The sequence below is a fragment of the Leucoraja erinacea genome, unplaced genomic scaffold, assembly GCF_028641065.1.
Source record: "Leucoraja erinacea ecotype New England unplaced genomic scaffold, Leri_hhj_1 Leri_955S, whole genome shotgun sequence".
Classification (NCBI taxonomy): domain Eukaryota; kingdom Metazoa; phylum Chordata; class Chondrichthyes; order Rajiformes; family Rajidae; genus Leucoraja; species Leucoraja erinaceus.
Genome location: NW_026576900.1, coordinates 35001 through 55000, shown reverse-complemented (window position 1 = coordinate 55000; position 20000 = coordinate 35001). Strand labels below are relative to the sequence as shown.

The following is a 20000-nucleotide window of genomic DNA, read 5'->3' as shown; positions in this document are numbered from 1 at the left end:
GAAACCGGAGCCCCCGGGAGAAATCCCACGGGGGGAACGTGCAAACTCCGTATAGACAGCACCCGTAGTCGGGATCGCCCCGGGTCTCCGGCGCTGGGAGGCGGCAACTTACCGCTGTGAGGAAAGACATTCTTGCCATAGAGGGAGTACAGAGAAGGTTCACCAGACTGATTCCTGGGATGTCAGGTCTGTCTTATGAAGAAAGACTGGATAGACTCGGCTTGTACTCTCTAGAATTTAGAAGATCGAGGGGGGATCTTATAGAAACTTACAAAATTCTTAAGGGGTTGGACAGGCTAGATGCAGGAAGATTGTTCCCGATGTTGGGGAAGTCCAGGACAAGGGGTCACAGCTTAAGGATAAGGGGGAAATCCTTTTAAAACCGAGATGAGAAAAACTTTTTTCACACAGAGAGTGGTGAATCTCTGGAACTCTCTGCCACAGAAGGTAGTTGAGGCCACACAGTTCATTGGCTATATTTAAGAGGGAGCTAGATGTGGCCCTTGTGGCTAAAGGGGATCAGGGGGTATGGAGAGAAGGCAGGTACAGGATACTGAGTTGGATGATCAGCCATGATCATATTGAATGGCGGTGCAGGGCTCGAAGGGCCGAATGGCCTCTACTCCTGCACCTATTGTCTGTTTCTATCATGTGCTGGAGTTTTAAATGTTTTGCAAGCGGGAGATCGGGCGGACTGAGAGTAGGTGGCCCCTGCGCTCCTTGACCTGTCCCTTGAGCTGCCGACCCCTGATCCCTGACCCCCGACCCCTTGCCTCTGGCCTCTGTCCCAAACTGGACGTTGGTCATTGCAACCCCATCTGTGGTCGGTGGAGATCCACCCCCACCTGCTGGACATTGCTGGCGTTGCAGGTGTTAACAGACGGGACGTGCTTGGTCAGTCTGGTTCAGTTTGGAGACACAGCGCGGAAACAGGCCCTTCGGTCCACCGAGCCCGTGCTGACCCACTAATGCCATCCTATACACCCATCACTACACACACACACACACACACACACACACACACACACACGCCACACACACACACACACACACACACACACACACACACACACACACACACACACACACACACACACACACACACACACACACACACACACACACACACACACACACACACACACACACACACACACACACACACACACACACACACACACACACACACACACACACACACACACAACCACACACACACACACACACACCACACACACACACACACACACACACACACACAGAACACACAACACACACACACACACACACACCACACACACACACACACACACCACACACACACACACACACACACACACACACACACACACACACACACACACACACACCACACACACACACACACACACACCCACACACACACACACACACACACACACACACACACACACACACACACACACACTAGGGACGAGTCTTTGGAGCGCGGGAGGAAACCGGAGCACCCGGAGAAAACCCACACGGGTCGCAGGGAGAACGTGCAAACTCCGTACAGACAGCACCCGTGGTCGGGATCGAACCCGGGTCTCCGGCGCCGTGAGGCAGCAACTCTAACCGCTGCCCCACCGTGCTGCCTTGCCCATGCATGGTCACAACAGCACACAAACAGGCCATTCGGCCCACAATGTCCCAGTATCAAATGCTGGAGAAACTCAGCGGGCGAGGCTGAGAAGGAAATGGCGACATTTCAATATACAATAGACAATAGACAATAGATGCAGGAGTAGAGGCCATTCGGCCCTTTGAGCCTGCACCATTCGCCATGCAATATGATCATGGCTGATCATCCAACTCAGTAGTGCAGCAGTAGCTATGGAGCGAAGGAAATAGGCAACGTTTCGGGCCGAATCCCGAAGGGGTTCGGCCCGAAACGTTACCTATTTCCTATGCCCTAGCTTTCATAGAAACATAGAAAATAGGTGCAGGAGTAGAGGCCATTCGGCCCTTCGAGCCAGCACCGCCATTCAATATGATCATGGCTGATCATCCAACTCAGTATCCCATCCCTGCCTTCTCTCCATACCCCCTGATCCCTTTAGCCACAAGGGCCACATCTAACTCCCTCTTAAATATAGCCAATGAACTGTGTGGCCTCAACTACCTTCTGTGGCAGAGAGTTCCACAGATTCACCACTCTCTGTGTGAAAAAAGTTTTCCTCATCTCGGTCCTAAAAGATTTCCCCCTTATCCTTAAACTGTGAAAGATTGAATAGAGTTTGCGAGAGTCTCTAACCCAGAGTAGGGGAATCGAGGACCAGAGGACACAGGTTCAAGGTGAAGGGGAAACTGAGGGGTAACTTTTTCACACAGAGGGCGGTGGGTGTACGGAACGAGCTGCCGGAGGAGGTAGTTGAGGCTGCAGGAAGATTGGAGGTAGTTGAGGCTGCAGGAAGATTGTTCCCGATGTTGGGGAAGTCCAGGACAAGGGGTCACAGCTTAAGGATAAAGGGGAAATCCTTTAAAACCTAGATGAGAAGAACTTTTTTCCACACAGAGAGTGGTGAATCTCTGGAACTCTCTGCCGCAGAGGGTAGTTGAGGCCAGTTCATTGGCTATATTTAAGAGGGAGTTAGATGTGGCCCTTGTGGCTAAGGGGATCAGGGGGTATGGAGAGAAGGCAGGTACGGGATACTGAGTTGGATGATCAGCTATGATCATATTGAATGGCGGTGCAGGCTTGAAGGGCCAAATGGCCTCTACTCCTGCACCTAATTTCTATGTTTCTATGGGACTATCCCAACGTTTAACAGGTACATGGATAGGACAGGTTTGGAGGGATATGGGCCAAATGCGGGCAGGTGGGACTAGTGCAGATGGGGCATGTTGGTCGGGTCAGAGTGGGCTACATGGGCCGAAGGGCCTGCTTCCACACTGCACGTGATCCATAGCCCTCTAATCGCTCCACATCCTTCTAGAAGTTTCTGAAACACCACTATCGTATCTGTCTCCTGTGTGTAAAAAAAAACTTGCACCTAGTGTCGCCAACTGTCCCCGTATTAGCCGGGACATCCCGTATATTTGGGCTAAGTCGGTTTGTCCCGTACGGGACCACCCTTGTCCCGTATTTGACCGCTACTACTCGGGTCGAGGGGACTGTCGGGTGCAGTCCAGCCTATCTACGCCTCTCCCTGTAGCTGACTCCCACTAATCCAGGCATCAATCTGCTGAAGATAGACACATCATGCTGGAGGACAGTCTGAAGAAGGGTCTCGACCCGAAACGTCACCCGTTCCTTCTCTCCAGAGATGCCGCCTGTCCCGCTGAGTTACTCCAGCTTTTTGTGTACATCTTCGGAGTTTGGTTAGTTAGTTTATAGGTTCATTGGCTTAGTAAAATTGTAAATCTGTACACAGTGGACGGCTCGATTGTAATCATGTGTTGTCTTTCCGCTGACTGGTTAGCGCGCAACAAAAGCTTTTCACTGTACCTCGATACACGGGACAATAAACTAGACCTCTCTCTCTCTCCCTCCTCTCCTCTCCCCTCCCTCTCTCTCTCTCCCCCCTCTCTCTCCCCCCTCTCTTTCTCTCTCTCCTCTCCCTCTGTCTCTCTCTCTCCCCTCTCCCCCTCCCTCTCTCTCTCTCTCTCCTCTCCCTCTCCCCCCTCCGTCTCTCCCTCTCTCCTCCCCCCCTCTCTCTCTCTCCCCCACTCTCTCTCCCCCCCTCAGCACCCCCTCCCCCCCTCTCTCCCTCCCCCCCTCTCCCTCTCTCGACCCCCCTCTCTCCCCCCCCTCTCTCCCTCCCCCCCTCTCTCCCCTCTCTCTCCCCTCTCTCCCCCCTCTCCTCTCCTCTCTCTCTCTCCCCCCTCTCTCCCCCTCTCCTCTCCCCCCTCTCTCTCCCCCTCTCTCTCTCTCTCTCTCTCCCCCCCTCTCTCCCCTCTCTCTCTCCTCTCTATCCCCTCTCTCTCTCTCCCCCTCTCTCTCCCCCTCTCTCTCCCCCCTCCTCTCTCTCCCTCTCTCTCTCCCTCCCTCTCCCCCCCTCTCTCTCCCCCGCTGCAGGTTTGGTGTTTGGGGAACGAGAGCCGTTTCCACATCAACCTCACGGTCTTGTCCCCGGCCGTGACCGTCACCGTCCCGCACCTCACGCTCGGCGTCCGCTACCGCGTCCAAGTGGCGGCCGTCAACGCCGCGGGGGATGGGCCCCTCTCCCCGGCACGGTACATCACCCTGGGTAAGTCTTCCCCCCCCCCCCCCCCCCCCTCTCTCCTCTCCCCATCTCTCTAATCGCTGCACAACCATCCAGGTGGGACATGTGTTTAAGAGGGAACTGCAGATGCTGGAGAATCGAAGGTTACACAAAAAAGCTGGAGAAACTCAGCGGGTGCAGCGGCATCTATGGAACGAAGGAAATAGGCAACGTTTCGGGACGAAACCCTGTCTGGAGATGAGGCAACGAGACGGGCCGATTTCCGTAAGGGTTTCGTCCCGAAACGTTGCCTATTTCCTTCGCTCCATAGACGCTGCTGCACCCGCTGAGTTCCTCCAGCACTCTGTGAAATGTCTATGGTTTAAACCAGCACCTGCAGTTCCTTCCCTGCACTTGGAGGTTAACGGACAAAAATGCTGGAGGAACTCAGCGGGTGCAGCAGCATCTATGGAGCGAAGGAAATAGGCAACGTTTCGGGACGAAACCCTTACGGGTTTCGGCCCGAAACGTTGCCTATTTCCTTACCGGTTTCGACCCGAAACGTTGCCTATTTCCTTCGCTCCATAGATGCTGCTGCACCCGCTGAGTTTCTCCAGCTTTTTTGTGTAACATCCAGGTGGGACATGTGGGCCAGTATGGGCGAGATGGGCCGAAGGGCCTGTGTCACACTGTGACTGTGTCCTTCACACAGCTAAACCTCTATCACTTCCTACGGTTAGAGGCGGAGTGTCGGTCGGGGGGGGGAGGGGGGGGGAGGATTCCATCCGCTGACCACAGCGTTCTTCCCGCCGCAGATTCCTCGGGGAGGCTGGTGTCGGACCACGTGGAGGAGCAGGTCAGCCTCGCGCAGCAGATCTCCGACGTGGTCAAGCAGCCGGCCTTCATCGCGGGGATCGGAGCCGCCTGCTGGATCATCCTGATGGTCTTCAGTATCTGGTTGTACCGGCACCGCAGGAAGCGGAGTGGCCTGACCACCAGCTATGCTGGTATGAGGAAAGGTGTTGCCATCGTCTTCTCAACTCACCCCGTACCCCCCCCCTCCCCTCTCCCCCAACCCTCCTCCCCCCTCCACCAATCTCCAACCCCCTACTCAGATTCAGATTCAGATTCAGATTCAGATTCAGATCCAATTTTAATTGTCATTGTCAGTGTACAGTACAGAGACAACGAAATGCATTTAGCATCTCCCTTGAAGAGCGACATAGCAAACGATTTGAATAAATAATAATAAGTGTCCGGGGGGGGGGGCGGGGTGGTGATTGGCAGTCACCGAGGTACGTTGTTTAGTAGAGTGACAGCGGCCGGAAAGAAGCTGTTCCTCGACCTGCTGGTTCGGCAACGGAGAGACCTGTAGCGCCTCCCGGATGGTAGGAGGGTAAACAGTCCATGGTTGGGGTGAGAGCAGTCCTTGGCGATGCTGAGCGCCCTCCGCAGACAGCGCTTGCTTTGGACAGACTCAATGGAGGGGAGCGATCGAGGAACCGGTGATGCGTTGGGCAATTTTCACCGCCCTCTGCAATGCCTTCCGGTCGGAGACAGAGCAGTTGCCATACCATACTGTGATGCAGTTGGTAAGGATGCTCTCGATGGTGCAGCGGTAGAAGTTCACCAGGATCTGAGGAGACAGATGGACCTTCTTCAGTCTCCTCAGGAAGAAGAGACGCTGATGAGCCTTCTTGATCAGAGTAGACCACCCACCCTCCCATCCACCCTACACACCCAACTACTGCCCATCCCAGCCCCCGTTTCTTTGCATCGAGATTTTATTTCACCTTGTTTCATGATCACGGTACTTGTTTAACTTGTTTAACTTGACGACGTTATAGGCAATAGACAATAAGGTGCAGGAGTAGAGGCCATTCGGCCCCTTCGAGCCAGCACCATTCGCCATTCAATGCGATCGTGGCTGATCATCCCCAATCACGTTGGGGGAGTGTGGATGATCAGCCGTGATCACACGTTGAATGGCGGCGCTGGCTCGAAGGGCCGAATGGCCTCTCTACTCCTGCACCTTATTATTGTCTATTGTCTGTTGCCCAAGTTTATGGAAGGACCGTTCGTTCAGAAGCCTGATAAGAGAGGGGAAGAAGCTGTTCCTGAGTCTGGGGGGAGGGGCAGGGGGTGGTGGGGGGGGGGGGGGGTGGGTGGGGGGGGGGGGAGGGGAAGGACCAGGTTCGGACTGGGACGAGTCTTTGGTGACATTGGCCCCTATTCCAATACTGCTTTCCCCTTGCCAATGGAGGCTTCACCCGATCTATCGGGATATCCTTCCTTGCTGTAACTGTCTTGTATCTAATGATCTGTGGAGCTGTTCCTTCTGATAACTTCTCTACTTCTGTCTTCCAGTCCCTTCTTTCTCCTTCACACCAACAGGTAAACACCCGCGCGCGTGTGGGGAGATTTCTGCCTTGCATGTTCTCCTGTGTCTGTGAGTTCCTGTCCACTGTTCGTGAGTGATAGCAGCAGAACGAGGCCATTCAGCCCATCGAGTCCACCCCGCCATTCAATCACGGCTGATCTCTGATCTATCTCCCCCCATTCTCCTGCCTTCTCCCCATAACCCCTGACACCCGCACTAATCAAGCATCTATCCATCTCTGCCTTGAAAACTATCCACTGACTTGTGGCCTCCACAGCCGTCTGTGTGGCAATGAATTCCACAGATTCACCACCCTCTGACTGAAGAAATTCCGCCTCATCTCCTCCTCCTCATCTCCATCACAAGGAACGGGTCAACTGGGCTTTACTGGAATTCACTGGAATTTAGAAGGATGAGAGGATATCTTACAGAAATTCTTAAATGTTTGGGCAGGCTAGATGCAGGAAAAAGCCATGATCACATTGAATGGCGGTGCTGGCTCGAAGGGCCGATTGGCCTACTCCTGCACCTATTTTGCTATGTTTCTATGTTTCGATCCCCTGGTCCACATCATTAATAAATACATTAATCAACATCATCTGTGACAGGAGTTGTTTGTTTTTGATTGCAGTGGCCTATCAGCGAGGAGGTGAGACTGTCAGCAGTGGAACAAGGTAAGATGGTTTATAACAAGAGGAGTTGCGTACAGGAGCAAGGAGGTCCTTCTGCAGTTGTACAGGGCCCTAGTGAGACCACACCTGGAGTATTGTGTACAGGTGTACAGGGCCCTAGTGAGACCACACCTGGAGTATTGTGTGCAGTTTTGGTCCCCTAATTTGAGGAAGGACATTCTTGCTATTGAGGGAGCCCAGCGTAGGTTTACAAGGTAAATTCCCGGGATGGCGAGACTGTCGTATGCTGAGAGAATGGAGTGGCTGGGCTTGTACACTCTGGAGTTTAGAAGGATGAGAGGCAATTGCATTAAAACATATGTTTATTAAGGTGTGTTTCTCCAGCTTTTTTGTGTACCTTAAGTTTATTAAGGGTTTGGACACGCTAGAGGCAGGAAACATCTTCCCGATGTTGGGGGAGTCCAGAACCAGGGGCCACACACAGTTTAAGAATAAGGGTTAGCCATTTAGAACGGAGACGAGGAAACACTTTTTCTCACAGAGAGTGGTGAGTCTGTGGAATTCTCTGCCTCAGAGGGCGGTGGAGGCCGGTTCTCTGGATGCTTTCAAGAGAGAGCTGGATAGGGCTCTTAAAGATAGCGGAGTCAGGGGATATGGGGAGAAGGCAGGAACGGGGTACTGATTGGGGATGATCAGCCATGATCACATTGAATGGCGGTGCTGGCTCGAAGGGCCGAATGGCCTCTACTCCTGCACCTATTGTCCATTGTCTATTGCCTTTGGTTTGGAAATGCTAAAGCTGTGTGCCTAATTAAAGTTGCCTTACCTAATTAAAGTTGCCTTGCCTAATTAAAGTTGCCATGTTGCCTGCCTAATTAAAGTTGCCTTGCCTAATTAAACTTGCCATGCCTAATTAAAGTTGCCTTGCCTTCTTATATAATTAAAAGTCTAATCTTGACCACTTCCTGTTTGGGCTTTATATTGATTTTAGAAGAAACGCTACCACGTACGGCTGTGATTTTTGGCCATCTTACTCAGAGTCCCCCTCCGCTCATCAGGTTAACGAGGATTTTTCCCATCGATGAAAAACAAAAGAGTTATTAGTGTTTAAAAAATGTTGAGATTCTCTCTCCTGTCAATCATGTCATGAAGGCCATGCCCTTTCTGGTGGGAGGGGGGGGGAGGGACTATAAAACCCAGAGGTGTGGGCATGGCTCAGTCTCTGCAAGATGGAGGAGGGAGAGGTCACAACTCACTGTCTTTAATGGCCTTGCACCCTGCTGGACCCTGTCTCTATGGCTTGGGAGTGTCTGCGCGTTAGTCTGTACCTCTGTTTCCATGTCGAGTTTAACGCGCTTGGTTTTGTCTTGGCTCCGATCCGATCCAGGCCGGGTTTGCTGAACATCGGTGACTCAAGCCAGCCGTGGTTGGCCGACACGTGGCCCAACACCGGGGCCGAACATAACGACTGCGGCATCAACTGCTGTACCTCAGCTCACGCCAACAGCGACAGCAACCTCACCACGTACAGCCGGCCAGGTGAGACCCCAGCCCGCCCCTCCCCCTCTCATCGCCATCGCCCCTCCCCCTCTCATCACCACCGCCCCTCCCCCTCTCATCGCCATCCCCCTCCCCCTCATCATCGCCACCCCCCCCCTCCCCCCCCTCATCACCACCGCCCCTCCCCCTCTCATCGCCACCCCGCCCCTCCCCCTCTCATCGCCCCTCCCCCCCTCCCCCCCTCTCATCGCCATCGCCCCTCCCCCTCTCATCACCACCCGCCCCTCCCCCTCTCATCGCCATCGCCCCACCCCCTCTCATCACCACCCGCCCCTCCCCCTCTCATCACCCCCCCCCCTCTCATCGCCACCACCGCCCCTCCCCCTCTCATCACCCCCCGCCCCTCCCCCCTCTCATCCCACCGCCCCTCCCCCTCTCATCACCACTGCCCCCCCCCCCTCTCATCGCCACCGCCCTCCCCTCATCGCCACCGCCCCTCCCCCCCTCATCACCACCCCGCCCCTCCCCCCCCTCCCCCTCATCGCCACCCCCCCTCCGCCCCTCATCCTACCACCGCCCCCTCCCCTCTCACCCCTCGCCACCCCCCCCCCCCCTCTCATCCCCCTCGCCCTCCCCCTCTCATCGCCCCCTCCCCCTCTCCCCCTCTCATCGCCCCTCCCCCTCTCATCTCATCGCCCCTCCCCCTCTCATCACCCTCCCCCAGCCCCTCCCCCCCTCTCATCACCCCCCCCCTCCCCCCTCTCATCACCATCGCCCCTCCCCCTCTCATCACCATCGCCCCTCCCCCTCATCACCATCGCCCCTCCCCCTCTCACCCCACTCCCCTCCCCCTCTCATCGCCATCGCCCCTCAATGGCCCCTTGACTCAGATTTAACGCCTGTAATTTAGAAAAACATAGAGAAATAGGTGCCTGGCCATTCGGTCCCGTCAAGCCAGCACTGCCATTCAATGTAAACAATTGGCCCAATTGTGTGTAGGATAGTTTTAGTGAGCGAGGGATCACTGGTCGATGAAGATTCTTTTCCACACAGAGAGTTGTGAGTCTGTGGAATCTCTGCCTCAGAGGGCGGCCTTCTCCCCGTATCCCCTGGATATCTTTAAGAGCCCTATCTAGCTCCCTCTGGAAAAGTATCCAGAGAACCGGCCTCCACCGCCCTCTGAGGCAGAGAATTCCATTTATCTTCAAGAGAGAGCTAGATAGGGCTCTTAAAGATAGCCCGAGTCAGGGGATATGGGAGAAGGCAGGACAGATAGCACAATGGGGTAAGCACCGGCTGGCACCGTGATCAGGTGGCCGGTTCAAATCCCGCATGGAGTGCATACCCGTTCCTGCCTTCTCAAATACACTCCCCCCACCTTTGCCTGTCTTTAAGAGCCCTATCCAGCTCTCTCTTGAAAGTATCCAGAGACGGCCTCCACCGCCCTCTGAGGCAGAGAATTCCATCTATCTCTTCCTCCCAACCCCATTCTCCTGCCTTCTCCCCGTAACCTCTGCCCCCCTTGTTCCCTGTTCCCACCTGTTGCGAGATGTGTTTATGTCTCAAGTCAAGTCAAGTCTAGTTGTCACATACACATACGAGATGTGCAGTGAAATGAAAAGTGGCAATGCTCGTGGACTTCGTGCAAAAGGACAAACAAACTACAGACAGAATAGAAACGTAGAAACATAGACAATAGGTGCAGGAGTAGAGGCCATTCAGCCCTTCGAGCCTGCACTGCCATTCAATATGATCATGGCTGATCATCCAACTCAGTATCCTGTACCTGCCTTCTCTCCATACCCCCTGATCCCTTTAGCCACAAGGGCCACATCTAACTCCCTCTTAAATATAGCCAATGAACTGTGTGGCCTCAACTACCCTCTGTGGCAGAGAGTTCCAGAGATTCACCACTCTCTGTGTGAAAAAAGTTCTTCTCATCTCGGTCCTAAAAGATTTCCCCCTTATCCTTAAACTGTGTGACCCCTTGTCCTGGACTTCCCCAACATCGGGAACAATCTTCGTGCATCTAGCCTGTCCAACCCCTTAAGAATTTTGTAAGTTTGTCGCATATTCTTTTACATATTAAATACTGTGGGCGGAAGGAAAAAGTTACTCCTGCACTCTGTTTTATGACTTGAGAATTAAGGGACAGCAGTTTAGGGGTAACATGAGGGGGAACTTCTTTACTCAGAGAGTGGTAGCGGTGTGGAATGAGCTTCCAGTGGAAGTGGTGGAGGCAGGTTCGATTTAATCATTTAAAAATAAATTGGATAGTTATATGGACGGGAAGGCTCATCCCTGTATTTCATTACAAGTAACAACACAAAACACAACACAGAGAGTGGTGAATCTGTGGAATTCTCTGCCACAGAGAGTAGTTGAGGCCACACAGTTCATTGGCTGTATTTAAGAGGGAGTTAGATGTGGCCCTTGTGGCTAAAGGGATCAGGGGGTATGGAGAGAAGGCAGGTACAGGATACTGAGTTGGATGATCAGCCATGATCATATTGATTGGCGAATGGTGCAGGCTCGAAGGGCCGAATGGCCTACTCCTGCACCTAATTTCTATTTTCTATGTTTCTATGATCACATTGAATGGCAGTGCTAGCTCGAAGGGCCGAATGGCCTCTACTCCTGCACCTATTGTCTATGTTTCTAAAGGAATGGAGGGTTATGGTCTGAGTGCAGGCAGATGGGACAAGGTGAGAATAAGTGTTCAGCACGGACTAGAAGGGCCGAGTGGCCTGTTTCCGTGCTGTAATTGTTATATGGTTATATGGTTGTGCTTTAGTGATTTTTTTTGGCCGTGTGTAACATAGAAACATAGAAAAATAGGTGCAGGAGTAGAGGCCATTCGGCCCTTCGAGCCTGCACCATTCGCCATTCAATATGATCATGGCTGATCATCCAACTCAGTATCCCGTACCTGCCTTCTCTCCATACCCCCTGATCCCTTTAGCCACAAGGGCCACATCTAACTCCCTCTTAAATATAGCCAATGAACTGTGTGGCCTCAACTACCCTCTGTGGCAGAGAGTTCCAGAGATTCACCACCCTCTGTGTGTGAAAAAAGTTCTTCTCATCTCGGTTTTAAAGGATTTCCCCCTTATCCTTAAGCTGTGACCCCTTGTCCTGGACTTCCCCAAGATCGGGAACAATCTTCCCGCATCTAGCCTGTCCAACCCCTTAAGAGTTTTGTAAGTTTCTATAAGATCCCCTCTCAATCTCCTAAATTCTAGAGAGTATAAACCAAGTCTATCCAGTCTTTCTTCATAAGACAGTCCTGACATCCCAGGAATCAGTCTGGTGAACCTTCTCTGCACTCCCTCTATGGCAATAATGTCCTTCCTCAGATTTGGAGACCAAAACTGCACGCAATACTCCAGGTGTGGTCTCACCAAGACCCTGTACAACTGCAGTAGAACCTCCCTGCTCCTATACTCAAATCCTTTTGCAATGAAAGCCAACATACAAGGTGGGCCTTGATCTGGAGGCGTCTTGAATCTTGGGTCTTGAATCTTTACTGTGATGTCTCTCTTCACCCCCCCCCCGTCCCCTCCCCGTCCCCTGTCTCCATGCCCGGACCAGCTGACTGCATCGCCAACTACAATAACCAGCTGGAGAACAAGCAGACCAACCTGATGCTGCCGGAGACAGCGGTCTACGGAGACGTGGACCTGAGCAACAAGATCAACGAGATGAAGACCTTCAACAGCCCCAACCTGAAGGAGGGGCGCAGCGCCAACCAGGCCGGGCAGCCCACCCCCTACGCCACCACCCAGCTGATCCAGACCAACAACATGAACACCAGCGCCATGGACCTCAGCGAGAAACACTGGAAACAGGCGCTGCAGGCCAAGCAGGAGATATCACCGCTGCAGTACAACATCATGGAGCAGAACAAGCTCAACAAGGGTAAGGAAATCCGGGGGAGGGGGGAAGACCTCACCAAGGTCTTACCCCAGCTGACCACCGTGAGGTTCAGAAGTTCTAGGAGCAGAATTGGGCCATTGGGCCATCCAGCCTCCTCCGCCATTCGATCAATGGGCAATAGACAATAGACAATCTTCGGCTTCCTCCCACACTCCAAAGACATGCAGGTTTGTAGGTTAATTGCCTTGGTCTACTTGTAAATTGTCCCTAGTGTGTGTAGACAACAGGCAATGGGTGCAGGAGTAGAGGCCATTCGGCCCTTCGAGCCAGCACCGCCATTCAATGTGATCATGGCTGATCATCCCCAATCAGTACCCCGTTCCTGCCCTCTCCCCATATCCCCTGACTCCGCTATCTTTAAGAGCCCTATCCAGCTCTCTCTTGAAAGCATCCAGGGGAAAATAATTGCACCTGATGTTTTAACTCTACGACCTTGGCAGTCGTGGCTGGTCTATCACTCGCTCCCAACCCCATTCTCATGCCTTCTCCCCATAACCGAGTATGTGGGACCTCAGCCCATGTGAAAAAGGACAGGGGGGTGCCAACACTTGTGACTGGCATGGAGCGCCCAGCACCAGTGGGGACCTCATTGCACCTTACCAAATAGTGTGGATGTGGAGAGGGTGTTTCCACTCTTGGGAGAGTCTCGGTCCAGAGGGCACAAACTCAGAATAAAAGGACGTTCATAGAAGCATAGACAATAGGTGCAGGAGTAGAGGCCATTCTGCCCTTCGAGCCTGCACCGCCATTCAATATGATCATGGCTGATCATCCAACTCAGTATCCCATACCTGCCTTCTCTCCATACCCCCTGATCCCTTTAGCCACAAGGGCCACATCTAACTCCCTCTTAAATATAGCCAGTGAACTGTGTGGCCTCCACTACCTTCTGTGGCAGAGAATCCCACAGATTCACCACTCTGTGTGAAAAATGTTTTTCTCATCTCGGTCCTAAAAGACTTCCCTCTTATCCTTCAACTGTGACCCCGTGTTCTGGACTTCCCTAACATCGAGAGCAATCTTCCTGCACCTAGAATTCCTAAAATTATGCCAAAACTGTACACGACAGCGCTACAATTTGTGGCCCACCTTACTCACCATTGTCCCGTGGTGAGCTGTATCAGGTTTCGTTCAGATTGATGGTATATTTTACAAGTCATTCATGTTTTACACTGAGAAGGTTCACCAGACTGATTCCTGGGATGGCAGGACTTTCATATGAAGAAAGACTGGGTAGACTCGGCTTGTACTCGCTAGAATTTAGAAGATCGAGGGGGGATCTTATAGAAACTTACAAAATTCTTAAGGGGTTGGACAGGCTAGATGCAGGAAGATTGTTCCCGATGTTGGGGAAGTCCAGGACAAGGGGTCACACAGTTTAAGGATAAGGGGGATATCTTTTAGGACCGAGATGAGGAAAACATTTTTTTTCACACAGAGAGTGGTGAATCTGTGGAATTCTCTGCCACAGAAGGTAGTTGAGGCCACAGTTCATTGGCTATATTTAAGAGGGAGTTAACCATATAACCATATAACAATTACAGCACGTAAACAGGCCATCCTGGCCCTACAAGTCCGTGCTGAACAACTTTTTTTTCCCTTAGTCCCACCTGCCTGCACTCATACCATAACCCTCCATTCCCTTCTCATCCATATGCCTATCCAATTTATTTTTAAATGATACCAACGAACCTGCCTCCACCACTTCCACTGGAAGCTCATTCCACACAGCCACCATTCTCTGAGTAAAGAGGTTCCCCCTCATATTACCCCTAAACTTCTGTCCCTTAATTCTGAAGTCATGTCCTCTGAGTTAGATGTGGCCCTTGTGGCTAAAGGGATCAGGGGGTATGGAGAGAAGGCAGGGATGGGATACTGAGTTGGATGATCAGGCATGATCATATTGAATGGCGAATGGTGCAGGCTCGAAGGGCCGAATGGCCTCTACTCCTGCACCTATTGTCTATGTTTCTATGTATGACGTCCACTAGGGCATCCCCAATCTCACTTACGAAAAAAAATTGTGATTCTCAAAAAAATTCTGTTTTTATGACATTCTTGGGGGGAGGTTACATTTGCAAAAAATGATATAGCATCGTAATTCCCTTTATAAAGTTTAACGAATCACTCGCCGGGCCCGTCAGCCGTGTCACAATTAAAAATGGCGCCAACCTTCCCCCAACTGCGTAGGCGCGGCTGAGGGGATGAGACCGCCATATTCGGTCCCAGTATCCCCGCGTGTGCGGTTGACGTTTTTTCAGATCGCCGCGCCAACAAGGACCCAACGGGTCCGCAGGTCGTCCAGTGAACATTATTACGTCCCTGTTTTTTTGTATTCGAGTCCTCTCGTAGTGTGTAAATGACCCGCCATCTTTGTCCACAGATTATCGCCTGGCAGAGACGGGCAGCATTCCGACCATCCCTTACAACCATTCGAGTGACCACGGGACTGGAGGGTCTTACAACAGCTCGGAGCGAGGCAGCAACACGTCTGGTCAGTAATGCAGCGACAGGCGCAGAATGAGGCCATTCGGCCCATCGTTCGATCATGGCGTCTTCTTCTTGCGTGTGGCGTGCACAGCCTAAAGTTGTAGGACAACTTGTTCCATTTGATCTTATTTCATTGTGCTCGCCGGGTTGATTGCATTCGCCGAAACGGGGCGGACCGCGCGATGGTTGCAATCTCCCACCCCCCCAATCACGGCTGATCTATCTCTCCCTCCTAACCCCATTCTCCTGCCTTCTCCCCATAACCCCTGACACCCGCACTAATCAAGAATCTATCTATCTCTGCCTTAAAAAATATCCACTGACTTGTGGCCTCCACAGCCGTCTGTGTGGCAAAGAATTCCACAGATTCACCACCCTCTGACTAAAGAAATTCCTCCTCGTCTCCTTCCTAAAAGAACGTCCTTTAATTCTGAGGCTGTGACCTCTAGTCCTAGACTCTCCCACTAGTGGAAACATCCTCTCCACATCCACTCTATCCGGGCCTTTCACTATTCTGTAAGTTTCAATGAGGTCCCCCCTCATCCTTCTAAACTCCAGCGAGTACAGGCCCAGTGCCGACAAACGCTCATCGTATGTTAACCCACTCATTCCTGGGATCGTTCTTGTAAACCTCCTCTGGACCCTCTCCAGAGCCGGCACATCCTTCCTCAGATACGGGGCCCAAAATTGCTCTCAATTTTCCTGCTGCCTTCTAGAGCCTCAGCGTTACATCCCTGTGTTTGTGTACAAGAGCTCTCGAAATAAATGCTAGCATTGCGTTTGCTTTCTCTCATAGAAACATAGAAACATAGAAATTAGGTGCAGGAGTAGGCCATTCGGCCCTTCGAGCCTGCACCGCCATTCAATATGATCATGGCTGATCATCCAACTCAGTATCCCGTACCTGCCTTCTCTCCATACCCCCTGATTCCCTTAGCCACAAGGGCCACATCTAACTCCCTCTTAAATATAGCCAATGAACTGGCCTCAACTACCCTCTGTGGCAGAGAGTTCCAGAGATTCACCACTCTCTGTGTGAAAAAAAAAAAATTCTCCTCATCTCGGTTTTAAAGGATTTCCCCCTTATCCTTAAGCTGTGATCCCTTGTCCTGGACTTCCCCAACATCGGGAACAATCTTCCTGCATCTAGCCTGTCCAACCCCTTAAGAATTTTGTAAGTTTCTATAAGATCCCCTCTCAATCTCCTAAATTCTAGAGAGTATAAACCAAGTCTATCCAGTCTTTCTTCATAAGACAGGCCTGACATCCCAGGACTCCTACTGATAGGACTTGCAGATTAACATTTTGGGAATCCTGCACCAGCAGTCCCCAAGTCCCTTCACACCTCCGACTTCCAGATTCTCTCCCCATTTAGAAAATAGCCTACGCCTCTATTCCAACTACCAAAATGAATGGCTCCACACTTTGCTGCACTCTATTCCACCTGCCTCTTCTCCGCCCACTCTCCCAACCTGTCTAAATCCTTCTGCTTTCCCTACTTTGTGCAGCGGGTAGTGTCGCTGCCTCACGGCGCCAGAGACCCGGGTTCAATCCTGACTACGGGTGCTGTCTGTACGGAGTTTGCACGCTCTCCCCATGACCTGCGTGGGTTTTCTCCGGGTTCTCCGGTTTCCTCCCACACTCCAAACACGTGCGTTTGTTTGTTAGCTAATTAGCTTCATATAATTGTAAATTGTCCCCAGTGTGTGTGTGTGTGTGGGATAAGAGTTAGTGTGCGGGGATCGCTGGTCGGCACGGACTCGGTGGGCCGAAGGGCCAGGTTTTGCGCTGTATCTCGAAACTAAACTAAGCTAAATAGAGTCATAGAGTGATACAGTATGGAAACAGGCCCTTCGGCCCAACTTGCCCACACCGGCCAACATTGTCCCAGCTGCCTGCGTTTGGTCCATATCCCTCCAAACCTGTCCTATCCATGTACCTGTCGAAATGTTTCTTAAAGGTGGGGATAGTCCCAGCCTCAACGACCTCCTCCGGCAGCTCGTTCCATACACCCACCACCCTTGAAAAAGTTCAGACCCCCCCTCACCTTAAACCCATGACCTCTGGTTCTCGAATTCCCCTACTCTGGTCAAGGGACACAAACAGGAAAACAGGAAGGCAGATTACTATCTAAATGGTGTCAAGTTGGGAAAAGGGGAAGTACAACGGGATCTGGGGGTCCTTGTTCATCAGTCTATGAAAGTAAGCATGCAGGTACAGCAGGCAGTGAAGAAAGCCAATGGCACGTTGGCCTTTATAACAAGAGGAATCGAATATAGGAGCAAAGAGGTCCTTCTGCAGTTGTACAGGGCCCTAGTGAGACCACACCTGGAGTATTGTGTACAGTTTTGGTCCCCTAATTTGAGGAAGGACATTCTTGCTATTGAGGGAGCCCAGCGTAGGTTCACCAGGTTAATTCCCGGGATGGCGGGACTGTCATATGCTGAGAGAATGGAGCGGCTGTGGGCTTGTACACTCTGGAGTTTAGAAGGATGAGAGGGCATCTCATTGAAACATATAAGATTGTTAAGGGCTTGGACACGCTAGAGGCAGGAAACATGTTCCCGATGTTGGGGGAGTCCAGAACCAGGGGCCACACACACAGTTTAAGAATAAGGGGTAAGCCATTTAGAACGGAGACGAGGAAACACCTTTTCTCACCGAGAGTTGTGAGTCTGTGGAATTCTCTGCCTCACAGAGGGCGGTGGAGGCCGGTTCTCTGGATACTTTCAAGAGAGAGCTAGATAGGGCTCTTAAAGATAGCGGAGTCAGGGGATATGGAGAAAAGGCAGGAACGGGGTACTGATTGGGGATGATCAGCCATGATCACATTGAATGGCGGTGCTGGCTCGAAGGGCTGAATGGCCTCTACTCCTGCACCTATTGTCTATTGTCGATTGACCTATTCCTCCGACCAGTATTGTCCGACTGTAATGTGTGATTTTTCTCGTTGCCCAGGGAGTCAGGGCCACAAGAAAAGCGTGCGGACGCCCAAGATGTCTATGCAGGGGGGCATGAACTGGGCCGATCTCCTGCCCCCTCCCCCGATGCATCCACCCCCCAACGCCAGTAACCCTGAGGAGTACAGCTTCGCTGCTGATGACAGGTAAGCACCCTTGTCTCTCCCATTGGCACCCTCGGGTGCTGTCCCCTCCAACCTAAGATTGTTAAGGGCTTGTACACTCTGGAGTTTAGAAGGATGAGAGGGAATCGCATTGAAACATATACGATTATTAAGGGTTTGGACACGCTAGAGGCAGGAAACATGTTCCCGATGTTGGGGGAGTCCAGAACCAGGGGCCACACACACACAGTTTAAGAATAAGGGGTAAGCCATTTAGAACGGAGACGAGGAAACGCTTTTTCTCACGCCCGTCCCACTGAGTTACTCCAGCATTCTGCAACGATAGTCAGTTTCTCCGGCAGTTAGAAACACTTTTTCAGGAGTCACCTTCGCGAGAGAGCCATTCAATGTGATCATGGCTGTGGAATTCCCTGCCTTCTGCCTCAGTTAGTCCTAAGACGACTCTCTCTTGTGGAACCGGCCTCCACGGCCTTCTGTGGCTGGATTCCACAGATTTCAAGAGAGAGCTAGATAGGGCTCTATAGACAACTGATTTTAGTGGTTACATCAGGGGATAAACACTGGGGTTGTGAGAAGCCTCGCAGGAGGCCGGTTCGGGGTACTGATAGATAGGGGATGATCAGGGGATGATCATATTGATCAGCCATGATCATATTGAATGGCGGTGCTGGCTCGAAGGGCCGAATGGCCTCTACTCCTGCACCTATTGTCTATTGTCTCTAACCCTCGTCCTCACTGGAACACAGATTCCATTAGTGGTGCCCATTCGAATAAACTTCTCTGCACCTCGAAGGAGGGTCCCACACTGATATGTCACCTCCCCACGTTCCCCTTCCTCTCCACTTCTCCAGAGATGTTGCCCGATCGTTAGGTCGCTGTGCCGCTCACTTTATGCTTGAAGACGATGGAGAGGATGTTTCCACTAGTGGGAGAGCCTAGGACTAGAGGGCACAGCCTCAGAATTAAAGGACGTTCCTTTAGGAAGGAGATGAGGAGGAATTTCATTAGTCAGAGGGTGGTGAATCTGAGGAATTCATTGCCACACAGACGGCTGTGGAGGCCACAAGTCAGTGGATATTTTTATTTTTAAGGCAGAGATAGATAGATTCTTGATCAGTGCGGGTGTCAGGGTTGAGGGGAGAAGGGAGGAGAATGGAGTTAGGAGGGAGAGATAGATCAGCCATGATTGAATGGTGGGGTAGACTTGATGGGCCGAATGGCCTAATTCTTCTCCCATTACTTATGTCCTTATAGGAACCACTTTGCCCAGAGGGTAGAAACATAGAAACATAGGAAATACGTGTAGGAGGAGGCCATTCGGCCCTTCGAGCCAGCACCGTTATTCAATATGATCATGGCTGATCATCCCCAATCAGTACCCCGTTCCTGCCTTCTCCCCCATATCCTTTGATTCCGTTAGCCATAAGATCTAAATCTAACTTTTTCTCGAAAATATCCAATGAATTGGCCTCCACTGCCTTCTGTGGCAGAGAATTCCACAGATTCACAACTCTCTGGGTGGAAAAGTATTTCCTCATCTCAGTCCCAAATGGCCGGCCCCTTATTCTTAAACTGTGTGTGTGGCCCCTGGTTCTGGACTCCCCCAACATCGGGAAACATTTTTCCTGCATCTAGCCTGTCCAATCCCTTAGGAATTTGATATGTTTCTATGAGATCCATAAGCGGGTGCTGGGATGTGGGAGTCCTTGCGTGAAGGGTTGAGGGTCATGTGGAAAAGCCCACGCATGTTCACACGTGTTGCCGTGTACCTGAACAGGGGGCGATGTACCCGGGGCGGCCCATCCGTGCTG

The 20000-nt window shown here is 51.9% G+C and overlaps 1 protein-coding gene across 1 annotated transcript in view; it reads left to right on the top strand.

Moving 5' to 3' along the window:
* Positions 1-20000, top strand: part of LOC129695136 (roundabout homolog 1-like) — a gene marked incomplete at its 5' end in the record, with an annotated part of 49065 nt that overhangs the window by 5431 nt on the left and 23634 nt on the right. Inside the window, 8 exons of the mRNA XM_055631901.1 lie at positions 4040-4211; positions 4982-5173; positions 6534-6560; positions 7178-7220; positions 8566-8717; positions 12270-12596; positions 14998-15108; positions 18063-18210. Of these exons, the coding sequence (XP_055487876.1) occupies positions 4040-4211; positions 4982-5173; positions 6534-6560; positions 7178-7220; positions 8566-8717; positions 12270-12596; positions 14998-15108; positions 18063-18210 (1172 nt within the window). The remainder of the gene's footprint in view (positions 1-4039; positions 4212-4981; positions 5174-6533; positions 6561-7177; positions 7221-8565; positions 8718-12269; positions 12597-14997; positions 15109-18062; positions 18211-20000) is intronic.